General features: G+C 38.3%; 1 protein-coding gene across 1 annotated transcript in view; it reads right to left on the minus strand.

The window, feature by feature from the left end:
- HMCN1 (hemicentin 1) overlaps positions 1-16,999 on the minus strand; it is a 203,689-nt gene that overhangs the window by 44,981 nt on the left and 141,709 nt on the right. Inside the window, exons 53-68 of the mRNA XM_035537930.2 lie at positions 16,495-16,645; positions 15,546-15,749; positions 12,766-12,879; positions 11,765-11,952; positions 10,763-10,859; positions 7,604-7,765; positions 6,409-6,522; positions 6,072-6,274; positions 5,737-5,818; positions 5,475-5,606; positions 5,102-5,251; positions 3,521-3,680; positions 2,792-2,916; positions 1,057-1,240; positions 801-898; positions 97-375 (exon numbers count right to left, since the gene is read on the minus strand). Coding sequence (XP_035393823.1) covers positions 97-375; positions 801-898; positions 1,057-1,240; positions 2,792-2,916; positions 3,521-3,680; positions 5,102-5,251; positions 5,475-5,606; positions 5,737-5,818; positions 6,072-6,274; positions 6,409-6,522; positions 7,604-7,765; positions 10,763-10,859; positions 11,765-11,952; positions 12,766-12,879; positions 15,546-15,749; positions 16,495-16,645 — 2,443 coding nt within the window. The remainder of the gene's footprint in view (positions 1-96; positions 376-800; positions 899-1,056; positions 1,241-2,791; positions 2,917-3,520; positions 3,681-5,101; positions 5,252-5,474; positions 5,607-5,736; positions 5,819-6,071; positions 6,275-6,408; positions 6,523-7,603; positions 7,766-10,762; positions 10,860-11,764; positions 11,953-12,765; positions 12,880-15,545; positions 15,750-16,494; positions 16,646-16,999) is intronic.

A 16,999-nucleotide genomic window follows, 5' to 3' on the forward strand; every position in this document is an offset into this window, starting at 1 on the left:
AAATACTCCCTTATCACTAGACAATTTTTGAATTGTTGCCCTGAGTAGACACCCATTTACTGCTTCCATTTTGTTCAGCTGACAGGTTAACCTTACCCAGCACTTTCAGGGAAAAGTGTTTGCTGATATCTCCAGCTTCATTGGACGCTACACAAGTGTATTTGCCTGTGTCATCAATTTCTGCTTTTACAAAATGAAGGACCATTCCTTGGTCACTTGAAATTAGGTGCACTCCAAGGCTTAAAGGATGTCCATTTTTAAACCAGGACATAGTAGGGGCAGGAGTGCCATCAGTAAAACACTTCATTGCCGTTGAACTGCCTTTTACTACAGTCATGTCCTCTGTTCCTCCAGCATTATCCAAGCTTGGTGGTACTGCAGAGAAACAAAGAGCTGATTCACACAGAGTACACACAATAGTTAATTCTGAATATAAAATAATTGCAATGCAGCTACCCTTTTGCATATCCTCACCTGCACTCCTTATTTTATGTTAAGTAACTAAGCTAAAATTCACTTGAAAATTATACATTATTACTCATTCTAAAAAAAACCTGTGACACATCATGGGTGCCAATTCAAGTAAGGACTCTTCTAGGGTTAAAACACTCTGCATTAAAACAAAACAAACAAACAAAAAACAAACATAAAAAAGTGAATGTATTTCAAATGATTATCTAAGTATGAAACACTTGTGGATGTCTGCAACTTTGTGTTGATGAGAAGGAAAAATGAAGATTAGGTTTAAGAAATTAACTGAGCAATAGATTTTTTACATATAGCTTTTCAGAGAAATTTACCAAAAATTTGAAGGCTGTAATGCTTGTTGTCCACTCCAGCTCTGCTAGATGCTACACAAGTGTACACACCAGCATCAGATACCTGCACTCGGGCAAGCCTAAGGAGAAAATCATTTTAGTTGAGCTGTAAATGGAATACAGTATCACACTTTTATTATGGCATGGTTTGGATCAAATTTTACTCTTGCTTCCAACAATGCTAGCTAGCAAAAGACAGAAAACCCAGCTAGCTAAGTTAAAATAAAAGAAAACCAACCTTAGAATTTGCCCAGCTGACAGCAACCTGATCTGGGAGGAGACAGACAGAGGAAGGCCATTCTTTAACCAGTTTATCTGCGGAGATGGAGTTCCAGTAGCAGTACATTCAATATTTATGGAGGTGTCCAAAAGAGCAGTGAGGTCCTCTGGTTCATCTTTTTTATTGGTTATTGTTGGAGGAACTACATTTTGTGAATGTTGAAAAGGAAGATGGTAAGACTGGTTCTTAAAATCATTCCATATATGTAATCTTGCCATACTTGGAAGCCTATGAAATCTTGCACCTAATGTCCCACAGGCATTTAAGAAAGAAGGGGCCCCAATTTCCCAATTTTTTAACAGTAAAACCTCTAACAATAATATTGAGCATTAATAAATATTCACTTGCATATTTAAAACCAGAGGCACTGCAGAATGATTATAACACTCCCTCTTATTTGTGCTGGCTGTGGCAAACGAGATCTTTGGGCTCAGAGCCTGAAGCTCATGGGGAAAAAATGGCATTGCAGGGGGAAGCAAGTGGTCAAGCATTAGAGGGAATGGGTTGAACCTCTTAAGGGCCAAATGGGACTTTGCAGTTTGCTGCCAAAGGCATCAACTTCAATGAACCTTAAATAACATGAAAGCTAGAATCACGAAGGAGGAAAGTTAGCTTATTAACTTTTAGATGTATAGGCTGAGAATTTTAAAACATACAGAAAACTTCAAAATGACTGGTTAAGTATTCTGGATCATGATTCTAAAAGAACATTGTTTTTAGCTGTCTTTTTGTTTGGTTTTATAGTTTGAAAGCCTTTTAAGTCCTGGGGGCAAAAAGGGACTCACTTTATAACGAAGGTCCAGGCACATGCAGCTCCAAGCTCTGGCTGACTTAGGATCCCATTGCATACCATTACAGTTGCATGGTAAGATGACTTAAGTTGGTTATTGCTCGAGCCTCAGCCAATACAAATTGACCAAAACAGTCTCCACTGTTGTATAGTGATGTGATGTGGTGCTTTTTTCAGTATTATTTTTTATTATATTAAAGGTCATCTTGTTACTCTTCTCACACTCATATTCCAACTAATTCTGAGTCTCAGTGTATAACTGGGACAGATGCTTACACCTCTGTGAAATGCTTCCTATGCAGAACTTTTTCACACTACTCACAGCACATCAGGATCTTATTTTTCAAAAAATAAAACGTCCACACACTACAATGGTAAAGAAGAATCATGCTGTCTTCTTTATATCATTTTGGGTAAGAAAACAAGAATTTCATCCCAAACTATATCATATTTCTTTTAAACTCTAAATAATCTATTTCTCAGGGAAGAGGGAACCTTTAACAATTAGTGTTCTACCATATTACTTTGGTTTTGCTGATGTACTTTGACAAGAATTAATGCAGATCGATTAATAGGAAAAAAAAAGGAATATCATGGTAAATCAACCCCCAGTGAATCTCAACAAGAAAAAAATCACCAAAAGCAGAATTCCTCTATTATAAAATACACCAAAGGAACTAATTTCTGTTTATCCCAAAACACATTTAACAGCAATTTAAATAATCTTGTCATTGACAGAACATCCTGTGTAACATACTGTGATATCTACAGTACATGAAATTGGAAACATGTGCATGTAGTATTACCCTGAAGACAGGCATTCATTTCTTGGCCCTCTCTTGAGTGCACTTACAAAGATAGGATTATGGACCAGATTTTAGTTTCACATCTGTGAAAACTCACCATATACATTCAAGTTGAAAATTTGGTCTTCTTCTCCTGCAGGATTAGTAGCCACACAAGTGTATTTTCCTGTATCAGAAGTGAGAGCTCTGAAAATGGTTAATGTGCTGCCATCTGGAGTTACTCTACAAGGAAGGTCATAAAACACAGTGAATTTGTTTATATACTACTATGACCTGGCAAATAAACATTCAGTTTTGCACATTTAAATCAATTCCCTCTATCCTCTTGGGAATTTCACTAGAGAACCACTGTTTTCTGTAAATCATTATTTATTAGAGATAGGCTAGGAAGCTTTTTTTAGAGATGTCCTGTTTAACCTTGCAGTAAGATTTAATTCCAAACAGGTTTTTCAAGAATCCATAATGAAAAGCATCAAGATCTTTCCCCTCCAAAAGAACTTAATGGAACTTACAGAGCTTTACAAAATTGAATTAATCTGATGAACTTTCAGGGAACTTAGTAATGGAGAAAAAAAACAGATATATCTATCTCAGTATAATTTTATTTTATTTTTTAAAAATCAAAGTAGTAACAAAGTATACTAGAATGATAAAAGATGAAGAGGGAGATGTTGTTCTTAACCTGGCTAACCAAGACTCAGACCCTCTTTAGGCACACTTTAGGAACCTAGAATTAAAGAATGGTTCCTCTTTCCGGTCCTCTTTGCACTCTTCACATTTTAAATTATACAAGAAGATAATTCAGTGCCTGCTAATTTTTACTTGCCTTATTCTTTGTAAATCGTCACTGGCAACTGTTTTTCCATCTTTAAGCCATTGCATAACAGGCATGGGCACACCATTAGCATCGCAGACAAGCTGGATTCTTTCTCCAAGGAGGACACCGACCTCACTAGGCATTTCAGAGCCAACAATATTAGGAGGAACTAGGAATGCAGGACAGTAGGAAGAGAACATTCATCAGCAAGAGACATAATCTAAGCTATAAAAAGTAATGCTACAGTAGCTTAGTAGTATTACTAATTATTGTAGTACCTCCAACACAAAATTAGTTTAGAAAGTATATGATTACTTTGTTTCTAGAGGGAGTTCTGTGAAGATCAATTCAAAGCCCTTTTAATCATTTCTGAAACCCACTCATTTACAATATTACAGAAATCATGTAATACTTGCCATTTATTTAACATTTAGCTACCTGCTCAAACAACTCTGGCTAACATGAACAATAATATTATGACTATCCCAGTTCACACAACATCACAATACACTGTAACAACAAAATGCCAGCTTAACTCTTGAGCATATGCTTAGTACACAGTCAAATGCCCTACTGCATCAAGACAATCATACTCCCATCAACAGACACACACTTGCTCCGCCCTAACCAGCAAGCCATTTTCAGTCTGTTCTCCTAAAGAACACGTATGACAATCACGCTATCCATCACGTCTAGTCCCACTTGTCAGTTCTGAGCATTTCAATAAATTTAAGTCAAATTAGATCAACCAAGTAGCTTGATATTCAGTTCCTAAACTTGAGGTAAACTGGCATGTAGGCAGGGATACACAAGAACTAGCACCCCCACAGAACAACTGCTCTTTTGAACAGTCACTGGATCTGTGTGGCCTGCTAATGGCTAGCTGTCACATCTATACCTGCTGGCACACCCAGCTCACAGCTCCTGTGCCTCTTCCCCAACCAGCAACTGCTGGCCTGGGAAGGGACCACAGCAGAAAGCTGCAGATGCTGTACAAGCAGTGTGTTACTGAACATGGGAGGCTAGTGAAATGAATGGGGATGAGTCATTAAGAACAGAAGAAAGCAGAGGTGCTTGCAGCATAAGAGTGATGTATAGGGAGGCAAGAAATATACAATTCCCTAACAAATAAGGGTTTCTTATTTGACTGAGGAAATCATTTTATTTATTTTAATAAGAAAATTCTTCCAGTACTTCTCTTCTATCTCCTTCTGTTTGCTATGAGGAAAAAAGGCAACAGGTATTATTGCTTCTGGAACACCATGTATGTATGTTGTTCCACACTTAACCAGTGAAGCTTCAATGTTCAGCAGAAGGAAGGATGTGATCAGCTGCAAACACACAGAATGTGTCAGTTCCTGACAGTTTTCAAGCTCTCCTACTATGAGAGGTAAAGAATATTCTTTTTCATGCAAATTTCTCACTAACTATATAATCTTCTAACCATTTTTTCCCACTGGTTGCAAATGATAAAAATACTGGTCCAAATTCTCCACTTCTCCGTATGTTACCTCAGTGCCTCTAGTACAGATACAGCGTCATACTCAAAAATTACTAACCAATTCTGCCCACTGCACTCACATGACTTACCTTGAATGGAAAGAATGTAAATTTTCTGAGCTTTTCCCTCTATATTTGAGGCAATACATGTGTAGGTCCCACTGTCCAGAAGCTGAGAGCGAGCAATCTGAAGCTTGCTTCCACCAGACAAAATATGAGCTTCAACAGAATCAGAATTTTCTGAAAATATGTAAACAGGTAGTCATTCCAAAGCAGGCCACAAAGAGTAAACACATCCTGAGAAATTTTTTCATCAAAATTTCAGAACAAAATAAAAAGATTCCAATCGCTTAACGTAAGAGTCAGCCTAGAGACAGATGAACAAAAACCAAAAAGACTACAAATTGCACAGCAGTACTCCAAAGGGGGAAAAAGAGCAGAAAAGAGCATGAAGGAATGTTACCTAGTGGTTTTCCATTCTTAAACCAGGCTAGTTTCGGTGGAGGAATTCCAGTAGCATCACACACAAAGGTAACAGGATTACCGATTGTTTCATTCATCCACTCTTGTTCGGGGCCTTCTATATGTGGTGGCACTACAAATCGAATGGAAGTCTGAATAGTTTGCTTACCAAATATTTTTGTAAATTGATTTTGAATTATCTGCTCTACAATATCTATGACATTATAATAATGACTACTGCAGATAGTGTGGAGTATGCTCACCATAAACATTAAGATGGAAATTTTTATCATCTTGTCCTGCAATATTTATGGCTTTGCACACATACTGGCCAGTGTCAGAAACCTAGAATAAAAATTTAAGAAAAATTTAAAAATAATTTAAAACAAAAACAGCTTATTATGTAGATCTTATATTAATGCTACAGTATAGAGATATTAACAGCTTTTGCCAACTCAAAATCCTTTTCACAGAATTAAAGGCCTCCAGCAAATGTATCTCCTACGTACATCTAGTAAAACACACCCATAAAGAACAAAATAATTGCTTAACAGTAGTGGAGTAGTGGCAGATGCAGCATCCCACAAGCCTGACCTACCTCTGCACCCTTGATTCGTAATGTTTGCCCATCTGCTAAGATCTCCACATTTGCAGACTCTGAAATTATACGCCTGTTCTTGTACCAGGTGATGACTGGTGGTGGGATAGCATTGGATTCACACTCTAACATCACCGGGGTGCCCACTCTCACGTTGAGCACTGTCAGTGAGGTTCCACTATGGTCTTTGATGCTTGGGGGGACTGTAGAAGAAGCTCAGAGTTATTTCTGCCTTTGTTTTGTGAGAGGGCAAAAAACAACCTAAGAAAAACCCAAAATACTGCATTTTCTAAGCAATAGATATTATCTTAGGAAAATAGTAAAACTAAAAACAAACCAAGGACAGTTAGGAAGCTCCTCTTCTGACTTTCCCCAGCTTGGTTTCTGGCAACACAAGTATATTCACCATCATCTGATAGTTTGGCTCGAGGGATCTGCAGAGTCCGAGCACCTGAAGTAAAAAGAGAAGTGTTGATATTTATTCTGCGGTTATGGTATCAATTTCAAATACGACAACAGAATTGACAACAGACTGTGTCCGACAGACTGAGCATAGGCACCAAATTAACCTCAGATTCAAAAATGTACACAATTGCCATTGTTTTTTATGGTTCATTAATCCATAAAAAAATCAAAGAAAATTTTAGGGTCTTTCACTGGTGCTGTTAACTGTAAGTTTGGACCACTAACACACCTTTAAGGCCTCTTTATTTCATGGTTGCTAAACCCTCTCTGCTAACTTGACTATGCTCTTTTCCCCAAGCTCTGTCACTATCCTACCCTTTATCCCCTATATATCAATTGTCTCCATTTGTGAAGCTACTGCCTGCGCCTGAATTACTAAACTGCATATATGCCTCTGCTGCCATTAAGCAAGTTCCAAGTCTGCACTTTAGTCTATGCTGTTAACACAGCCCCCAGCCAAGTAATAGCTGCAGGACAGGACTGAGCGCCACAGCAAGTGATCTGCACTAGATATTCTGGACTGAAGATAAGCAGCAGGAGCAGAAATGACACCGACACTCACTCGTCTCATTGAGTGAGGAACTTTGAATGGGTAAGGAGATAGCAGATACAAGGATTTCTTCCTAAGAATTCAGCAATCACTAAGGGTTTACCCTGTTTCCCATGGAAGTAATGGGAGGGTTGTTAATTTTTGTTATCTAAGCCAGCAGAACTAATCCCAGCCTCCATCACTATTTCTGATAATTTCTTTGCAAGGTGAATCAAAGTGACTCAATTTTAATCAATACCTCTATCAGAGGACCTCTGTTTTACGTGACTTGCCCAACAGTCTTTTTCACACAGTTTATTTCAGTGCTTTCAGTCAGAGCTAGTTCTCCTTAGAAGTGAACCCATCCAACAGCCAAGACTTTATTAAATGCTTTAAAAACACAATAGGCCAAGTGTCTTCTCTACTCACTGGAGCAATACTAAGAATATACTAGCTCCATAACTGGCTGTCACCCTTATCAATACAAAACAGACAGAAGTCCAGTACAAAGGCTGTAGAAATAGCTGAGATTCCTCACCAGGCACAATAAAAGTGTTAGCATTCAAATTGATAGGTTTTCCATTCTTGAGCCAGCTGAGATCAGGAGGTGGAAAGCCAGTGACCTCACAAGTCAGAGAGATGAAATTATTCACCACCACGGTCAAATTCTCAGGGTTAGTACCAACAACGTTTGGAGGAACTGCAGAGAGAAATACATTAATAGTATCTTTGACAGCATCAGCAAACAATATTCTGGAAGATCCTGATCTACTAAAATAAAGCTGAATTGCTGAGCTTTGCCAAAGGGCAAAGTTGCAAAAATCTTTCACACTTTGTGAATGGATCCTCTGCTTTTTGGATGTATCTGGAAACAATTTCATCTACGATTCTTCTCTGCTTGAAATTTGGGAAAGTTCAGTGACCTCTAAAAGATCCTACAATTCCTGACCAAAGTATTATGAGTTTTAAAAGACTGTACTCGCAGAACATTTGTTACGTAAGGCAGGACAAATTTTACCTTGTCAGGATATCTAAGAGGGCTAAGCATCATTTCTTGCTGATATTGTATTTTTCCTGTTCTTTCCGAAACAGACTATTTTCCCATTCTAGAGAACCAGAATACTTTTTTTAACCAGACAAACCTGTTGTGTAATAGTGAGCTAAGCAGTTTAAAATTCTGACACACATGCATTGCTCATAGGGGTGCACTTTTAAGCTTCCAAGTCCCAGTGCTTTTAAAGAGAAGACTATTTAGACATTTGACCTTTCTACAATAACTATTTAAAAAGAAATAACTGTAAATCTTTTCCTTTTAATAAACCCCAAGTTTTAGTTTCCACGTTTTTGCAGTGTGGATATATAAAACACTTAAGAGGAAAGCAAAAGCATGTTCTTGGCTCAATTGGGTGGAAAGATCATTCCAAAGTACACATGGAATCCTCTTCTTCAAAGACAGAAATGTTAAAGTATTTTGGACCATACCCACCATACTCCAGCTGCTTTCTGTCATTTGAATGACACAAAGCAGTCATTAAGCCAAGTTTATTGCTCCTCTGTGGCACAACAGAAACAAGAGGAGTTGACAGAAATGGGAGAGTTCATTCCATATTTTTCAGCATGGAGTATCTGAGGGTTATTTCCCTGATAATGAGTATAAAACAGTTCACTAAAATTAGTGGAGAATTCTGATCTGATGACATTTTATAGATACTTACATTTATTTCCTTTTACAGTTACTTTCCCACAGATGTGATTATTGGCAGTGCAAGACAGTGGACAATTAAATAAAAAGGGCGAAATCTAAGTTATCTTTTAATGAATTTTGCTTAAACTGCATTTCAAATTCTGCAGGCTTCTACTGTGTAAGCAAAGCACCCACAAATGCACCGCAGGTAATGCACACATGCAGAAGTATTTTTGTGTGTATAAAGATGCAGTAATGGGCTCAATTTTAGCATTCAGTGTAAAAAATGACCTGTTTATCATTTGTTAGAGAGAGAGATTTTTAAAAGTGGATGCTTATTTTCAGGGTTGTTAAGGTTTAATTTTATTATTAAGGTTTAATTTTATTTTTCAGGTTTTATTACACATCTTGGAGGTAAGAAAAGAATTTTTCAACTTATTAAAGATGATCTTTAACACTTTTATTTGATTTTACATAAGCAGTTATATTAAAAACATATAAAAATGCTAGAAAAACTTTTTTTCTGATGCTGGCAAAACAAAGATCATGCTGCTTAACGATAATACACTTTCATCAGTGCTTCACCTTGGGTGGTCCTTTCTTAACAGCATTAGTCTAATTTTTCAAATGAAATTGCATTCAAAGATTAATAGCCCCAAATTAGTAATATTGCTGAGCTAGAATGCAAAGAAGCTTCATACAAATATTTATTTTAAAACTACACTATTAGACTATGGTCATTATAAACAAATATTTTAAAGACAAGAAGTTTAAGTTAAAACACAAATGTCAAGAAAAGCAAAATTTTTTAATTTAACAACAAAGCTCAAGCATCAGGAAATCTGGGTAGACTCCACTGAAAAAAAAGAACCTCTCAGAGAATAGGGGCAAATTCTTTTCATGATAACACTATTTTTTTGGCTAATTGAATCACTGAATTGAAAAAAGCACTATAATTTGTTTCATTTAGTATGTAAATTTGCTGCAAGACTTTTTTCTTCTGTACGTTATAACCTAAATCATCAGAAGTCTTGGATTATGGGACTACACTCAAATAAGACAGAGAAGACTGCACTTGTCTTCTATCTAGTACGTAACTGTAAGATTAGCTAGCTAACAAGGATATGAGAAATGATCCTTGTCATATGTAGAAGACTCCAGAGGCTGGAATAGATGATCTTTAAAAGTCCATTCCAACTCAGAACATCCTATGATTCTATGTCTCTAAAGTGTACTGTGAAAGCAGATAAAAAATTTAGTTGCCAGTAATCCTTGGTAGGTTTCAAAATGCAATTGTGCTGCTGACTTTGTGGGAGTAATGCTTATTTGATCTTCAGTTTGGAATGGAGACGTTAAAGTGGTGGGATGAAGAGTGAGCAGAAATAAAAGGGGAAGTTAACGGTTAACTCTGAAATGTTAATTAGAACTAACGTGATTTTCTGAACTTATCAGAAAAGGTTAGGGAAGGTGGTAGAGAAACATTTTTAAAATAATGGAAAATGTTTTAATTTCTTGATTATATTTGTTTTAGACCTGTGACACCAAAGGCACTAACTTATTTTAACCTTGCTCTAATTCAACAGCAATAAAAAAGAATATAAAGGAATCTTAAAAGAGGAAACAGAAGAATACGTAAGGTTTTACAATGCTTTATCTCTTTGGTTAATGTTTCTAATCATAACTTTCTTGAAAAATGCTCTTCTTAAACAAATGAAAACAGGCTGTTATTCAACCTGTTTGTAATTCATGATCATAGGGCTTAGCAACACCTACGTAATGTACACACACAATAACAATTTCCACCTATAAAGATGGGGTAGCAAAAGCCATGCACAGCCAAGGTACTACAAGCTTGTATTTAATTTCTAGTACATGAGAATTTCCATTACACCCAATATGGTGACTTACACACAAAAGGCTAAGAATGTACCTAAATGCTCTGCTAAAACATTCAGATTGAACTAACATTTGGAAAAAAACAAAAATCATCAAATTATGGATTATTATACTTACCATGAACATTTAGGTTAAAATACTTCTTGGCACTTCCAGCTATGTTTTCCACAACACAGACATACCTGCCAGTATCTGTTACTTGGGAATTCAAAATCTAAGAGAAAGAAGAAGACTGTTGTTGAGATAATATATATAAGACAACTTATTCTCAGAACATCAAGTTTTGGGGTCTCCCCAGAGACCCCAAGGGTCTTTGGGGCTTACAAGTCTACAGGTTTGTTTGTTTGATTTGTATTTTTTGGCTAATGCCTTTGTAGTGTTATGAAGAAGTCTATCTGAAAACTGATGATACTTCCACTGATGCTACTCCTTTCAGAATCTCTTCTGCAAAACTGTGCATCTCAAACTTCCAGAAAGGTCACTGTAGTACTTTTCCCATTAAGTTCGTTCAAAATTAATAACAAAACTAATATTCACAAAATAATTTAAATAAAAATCTTAATATTCCATCTGGCTTTTACATTTTATATTACATTCCTAGATCATGCTATGAAAATAGAGAGAATTAAGCTCAGCTTTGTAACTGTTTTAATAGTTTGATTCAATTTCATCTACTGACAGGAAGGGAGCAGTTCTTCAGAATACACTTTAAAAAACAGTAAATTTTACAATAATTAAACACCATTAGTTTTAACACAATTGTTAATTAGTTTAACATGTGTTAATTGTTTAACACAATTAAACACTTGGATAAAGATGACAGCACTATGTTGTTCTCCACAAAAATCAATGTCATTTTAAACCAAGTGATTTCATTGATGTGGTTCACAGCATGACGCCACAAACAGTTGGGTCAGTACAACTGAGGGAGCTACAGAGGAATGGGAATAAGCAGCTCAGGGACAGAGACAAGGGAAAGAAAGTCCTTAGGTTTTCAGCACCTCATAAAAAAAAAACATCCATAATCACACACTCAACAAATCTGAACAGATTTGTCTTTACAGGTGATTTTTGTTTGTGATGCTAAAAAAGTTCTCCACATTCTTCACTTAGAGCTACCTGTAATCTTCTTCCATTGGATAAAAATGTGGGTTTGTCATCTTCTGCCAGAAGGTGGCCATCCTTCTGCCAGGTAATACTTGGAGAAGGGCTGCCACTTGCGACACAGTCCATCACTGCAACCTTGTTCACAAGTACCGTCACTTCTTCAGGCAGATCACCATCAGCTCCACTGATGGATGGTGGTACTAGAAAAGAGCAAAACATTGTAAGAATACTGTGACTTAGCATGTCCCAGAGGTATTTTTCTTAAGATGTCAGAGAATGGGTTTGCAGAAGGAAACAGGTAAATCTTCAGTGACTACAGTGAAAGATAATAAAATCCCAAGAGTAGTTCAGCTTGAAAGAATCAGTATAACTCAAGGGACTGCAGGAAAGCTACACTTATTCACAGCAACCATAAAGAGGAGGGGAAACTCATTTTCCAGCCAATCTGTTAAGTTCTTTGCTGCCAGAACAAAGCAGGATTCCCAAGGCAGGCCCCTCTTCCTAACAATAACCCAGTGCTTTCAGTGGTAGATATAGAAATAGAAATAAAGACAAAAACCTTGATTACATCAAGGGGCAATACAAGCAACATATAAATATCACACAAGATTTTTGTGTAATATTTGTAAATCAATCATACAAAATCGACTCTACAGGCATTCAATGGTGAATCTGAATCATCAATTCCCTTCTGACTTTGGGAGTTTTGCAGATATTTTAGAAAGTCATGATGAAAATCAGGGGAGAGAAAAGTCTAGAACAAGTCAGACTTTTGAACTGGAAACTGGATAGAAAATAAGAGATACCAAGATAAAACCAGGACTTCTACATACACTTTTCTTTACAGTGAAGTGAAACACGCTTGGCCTAATGCAATTGAGTTCCTGTAAGAATAACCGAAAAACATCCAGAACTAACCATATGACCACTGTTTTCATCTAATTCTGTATATTTCTACAAAACTCTAGAAACTTATATAAACATATTAAAAAAAGAAAAGCAGGAAAGCTCACAGAGCACGCGGACATCGTAATGAATGGAATCCTCCCCAGCTTCATTTACTGCCACACACATGTATCTTCCTGCATCTTCAGCCTGTACCCGTGGAATCTGTAACACTCGGCCTCCTGGAAGATAAATACACTTAAGATTTAAATGTAAAATCATGCCATTTCCATCATTTCCACACCACATTTCACCAGAGACCTGAGCAGGCAAAATTATGAATGGTCAGCATTTGTTCTGGATTATAAGTAACTAAAGACTTTTATTTCCGAGCTACTTTCTGTACTGGCAGATACTTTAAATTCAGGAACGTTCATACTGACATGTTAGAAAAGAGTAATTAATTCCACAGGAAAGAATAATGTTCTTCAGTAACTCACAGCCATACATTATCTCTAGCACTGCGCTTCTTTACAGACACTACCCAAAATCATCCTCTGCACAGAAAGACCTTCCTTTTTGTACTCAGCATTATCATATCATGGAATTATATCACAGAATGGCTCAGGTTGGAAGGGACCTTAAAGATCATCTCGTTTTAACCCCCCTGCCATGGGCAGGGATACCACGCACTAGATCAGGTTGCTCAAAGCCCCATCCAGCCTGGCCTTGAACACCTCCAGGGATGGGGCATCCACAGCCTCTCTGGTCAACCTGTTCCAGCGCCTCACCACCCTCTGAGTGAAGAATTTCCTCCTAACACCTCATCTAAATCTCCCCTCTTTCAGTTTAAAATCATTCCCCCTTGTCCTGTCATTATCTGCCCAAGCAAAAAGTCGATCTCCATCTTTTTTATAAGCCCACTTCAAGTATTGAAAAGCTGCAATGAGGTCACCCCTGAGCCTTCTCTTCTCCAGGCAGGACATCCCCAGCTCTCTCAGCCTTTTTTCATAGGAGAGCTGCTCCATCCTCTGAGCATCCTCATGGCCTCCTCTGGACCCACTTTAACAGCCCCACATCCTTCTTGTGCTGGGGGCCCCAGACCTGGATGCAGGACTCCAGGTGGGGCCTCACAAAGGCAGAGCAGAGGGGGACAGTCACCTCCCTCGACCTGCTGGTCACACCTCTGTTGGTGCAGCCCAGGATGCAGTTGCCCTTCTGGGCTGCAGGCACGCACTGCTGGCTCATGTCGAGCTTTTCATCCACCAGAACCCCCAAGTCCTTCTCTGCAGGGCTGCTTTCAGTGAGTTCTTCTCACAGCCTATGCTCATGTCTGGGATTGCCCTGACCCAGGTGCAGCACCTTGCACTTGGACTTTTAGAACCTCATCAGGTTCATGTGGGCCCACTTCTCAAGCTTGTTCAGGTTCCTCTGGATGGCATTTCTTTCTTCTGTTGTATCAACCGTACCACTCAGCTTAGTGTCGTCTGCAAACTTGCTGAGGGTGCACTCGATCCCACTGTCTATGTCATTGATAAAGATATTAAACATTACTGGTCCCAAGACAGACCCCTGAGGGACACCATTCATCACTGGCCTCCACCTGGACATGGAGCCATTGGCCACCACTCTCTGGGTGTGACCTTCAAGCCAATTTCTTGCCCACTGAATGGCCCACCCATCAAGTCCATCTCTATCCAATTTGGAGACCAGGATGTCATGTTGGGCCGTGTCAAAAGCCTTGCAGGTGTCCAGGTAGATGACATCGGTCAGTCTTCCCTTGTCAACTGATGCAGTCACTCCATCAGAGAAGGCCACCAGACCGGTCAGGCACGATTTGCCCTTGGTGAAGCCATGCTGGCTGTTCCGGATCACCTCCTTGTCCTCCATGTGCCTTGACACTGCTTCCAGGAGGATCTGTTCCATGATCTTCCCAGGCACAGAAGTGAAGCTCAGTGGTCTTCCTTTCTACCCTTTTTAAAAACAGGAGTGATTTTTCCAGTCAGCAGGGACTTCCCCTGACTGCCAGGACTTTTCAAATAGGATGGAGAGAGGCTTGGCAACTCCATCAGCCAATTCCCTTAGGACCCTGGGATGCATGGCACTGGGCTCCATGGACTTGTAGCTGTTCATTTTCATCAGGTGGTCTCGAACCTGCTCTTTGCTTATGGTGGGAGGGACTTTCCTCCCCCAGCCCGTGCCTAGAGGTTCAGGGAAACAAGAGACATGGGAAGCCTGAATGGCAGGGAAGACTGAGGCAAGGAAGGTGTTGAGTACTTCAGCCTTCTCCATGTCTTTTGTTACCAGTTCTCCCTTCTCTTTTATCAGAGGAGGTACACTCTCCTTGTCCTTTTGTTTCTGGCCAATGTACTTATAGAATCCCTTCTTGTTCTTCACATCCCTTGCCAAGTTCAGGTCCATCTGTGCCTTGGCTTTCCTGATCCCATCCCCGCACATCCAGACAGCATCCCTGTACTCTTCTCAGGCCACATGTCCCTGCTTCCAATTATTAGCTCCTCTCTCTTATTTGCCTAAGTAGAAGCTCATGGTGATTTTGCTACTGTAATATTTCCATGTCTCTGTCCCTGGTTGAGAGGCTTTTCTACTTTAATTGTAATTTTATCAAAGTAAAACATATTAAGGAAATAAATCAGAAATACATCACAAAGTAGATATTGTTGTATTTCATTTTTCAACAGTGCTCACATCCTCACCATTTCTGCATTTTAAATCAAAAAAGGTAACAGTTTGCTTAAATCTGATCACTGGAAAGAAATTTCTCCAGTCAAGAAAGCCTGAAAAGAAAGTTAATGCAATGTTTTCAAGGAGAAAAGTTAGTAGTAGCATTTGTATGGTAGTACCAAACACCATTCCTTAAGGTCCTAGTGTGACATATTTTAATACTCACCAGGTAATACTAGTACTTTATCACTAGAGCTCAGAGGATAGCCATCTTTATACCATGTAAGCACTGGAGGAGGAACAGCATTGGTCTCACAGTACAGTGACAGGGGATTGTTGACAATCGCATCTTTATTTTCTCCACCTCTTCCTGTATCCACCATGTTACCAGTTTCCCATCCTTTATAAGGCTTTTGGAAACTAGGAGGAACTACGATTGAGAAGGAAAAAAAAAATAATTTTACAGTGGAAACAACTAGTTATGAAGTCAAGAGATACAAAAGATACTGTAATTGTTAAATAGCAGTAAGTAAAATTAAGTTTATTAAATTAACCTCCCCCCATTTAGATTAGCCAGGATAATTCTAGTACTTTTCAACAGAACAAACAATTGACCAATCTACTGAACGTTTTCCGGAGGCTAATAAATAACAATGTAAGAGGACCTGATAACAAGACACAGAGGGTATTGATTAACAATAATTATTTAAATAGCAAACTATCTGCTTTCAATCAAATTCTAATTTTGTTTAAAATTTCACAAATGACTAATGAATGTCTTCTTGTATTTACACAACGCGTAGGCCAACTGGGTGCTTATGCCTGGAGCCTCCAAGTACTACCTGATACAGTTAATAAAATACGACCTCTCAGTTTAAGCTAAATTAAAACTTTTTCATATAAGGTAGAGGAAGATCAGATCTATGACAGCATTCCACTGATTTTAGACACGCTCCATGTCACAATATGTGAAACAAAGAAGAATCAAATACTGTATTTCTTAAAGATGAACTAAATATACATGCAATAGAAATCACACAGAACACAAGAGTATTAGAATAGACCAAGAAGGACTAAAGGATACAAAAATTATAAAGAATTCCAACATTCCAGAACATAAATAAGGAGGCTCAAACTACCAAAAATAGGAATTTTATTATTTTAATTCTGTTTACCTTGTATATTTACATCAAATTCCACTTCATCCTCTCCAGCAATGTTGGATGCCAAACAAGTGTAACGACCAGTGTCTGATACTTGAGCCTCTTTAATCTGCAGAAAATGGCCACTGGCTTGGATAATGACATGATCATCTGGTTTAAGAGGCTGTAATGTATTTTTAACATGTAAATTAATAATATGGAAATCATAAATTAGGAATAGCCCTATTTGTGGTAGCAGTATGACATCATCTCTCTTGGTCAAATTCTGATTGTTTCAAAATCCTTCCTAAGGCAGCATACTGGGAATAAGAACTTTTTTTTTCTTTTTTTTTCTTTTTTTTTAATATTTCCTCTGTTTTGATAGCACTGACAACCGAACATCCTTCAATTTTTGGTCATGCTGCCAAGCAAGGCCCACTTTCAATTCTTGCAAGGGAAGCAGTAGCTTAGGACACCGCTTGGGGTGCAGTCCTGAGCCAGGTGCTCCTGGGCTGGCATCCCTGGCCACAGGTGGTGC

This window comes from Cygnus atratus, chromosome 8 (genome assembly GCF_013377495.2).
Source record: "Cygnus atratus isolate AKBS03 ecotype Queensland, Australia chromosome 8, CAtr_DNAZoo_HiC_assembly, whole genome shotgun sequence".
In the NCBI taxonomy this organism is placed as follows: Eukaryota; Metazoa; Chordata; class Aves; order Anseriformes; family Anatidae; genus Cygnus; species Cygnus atratus.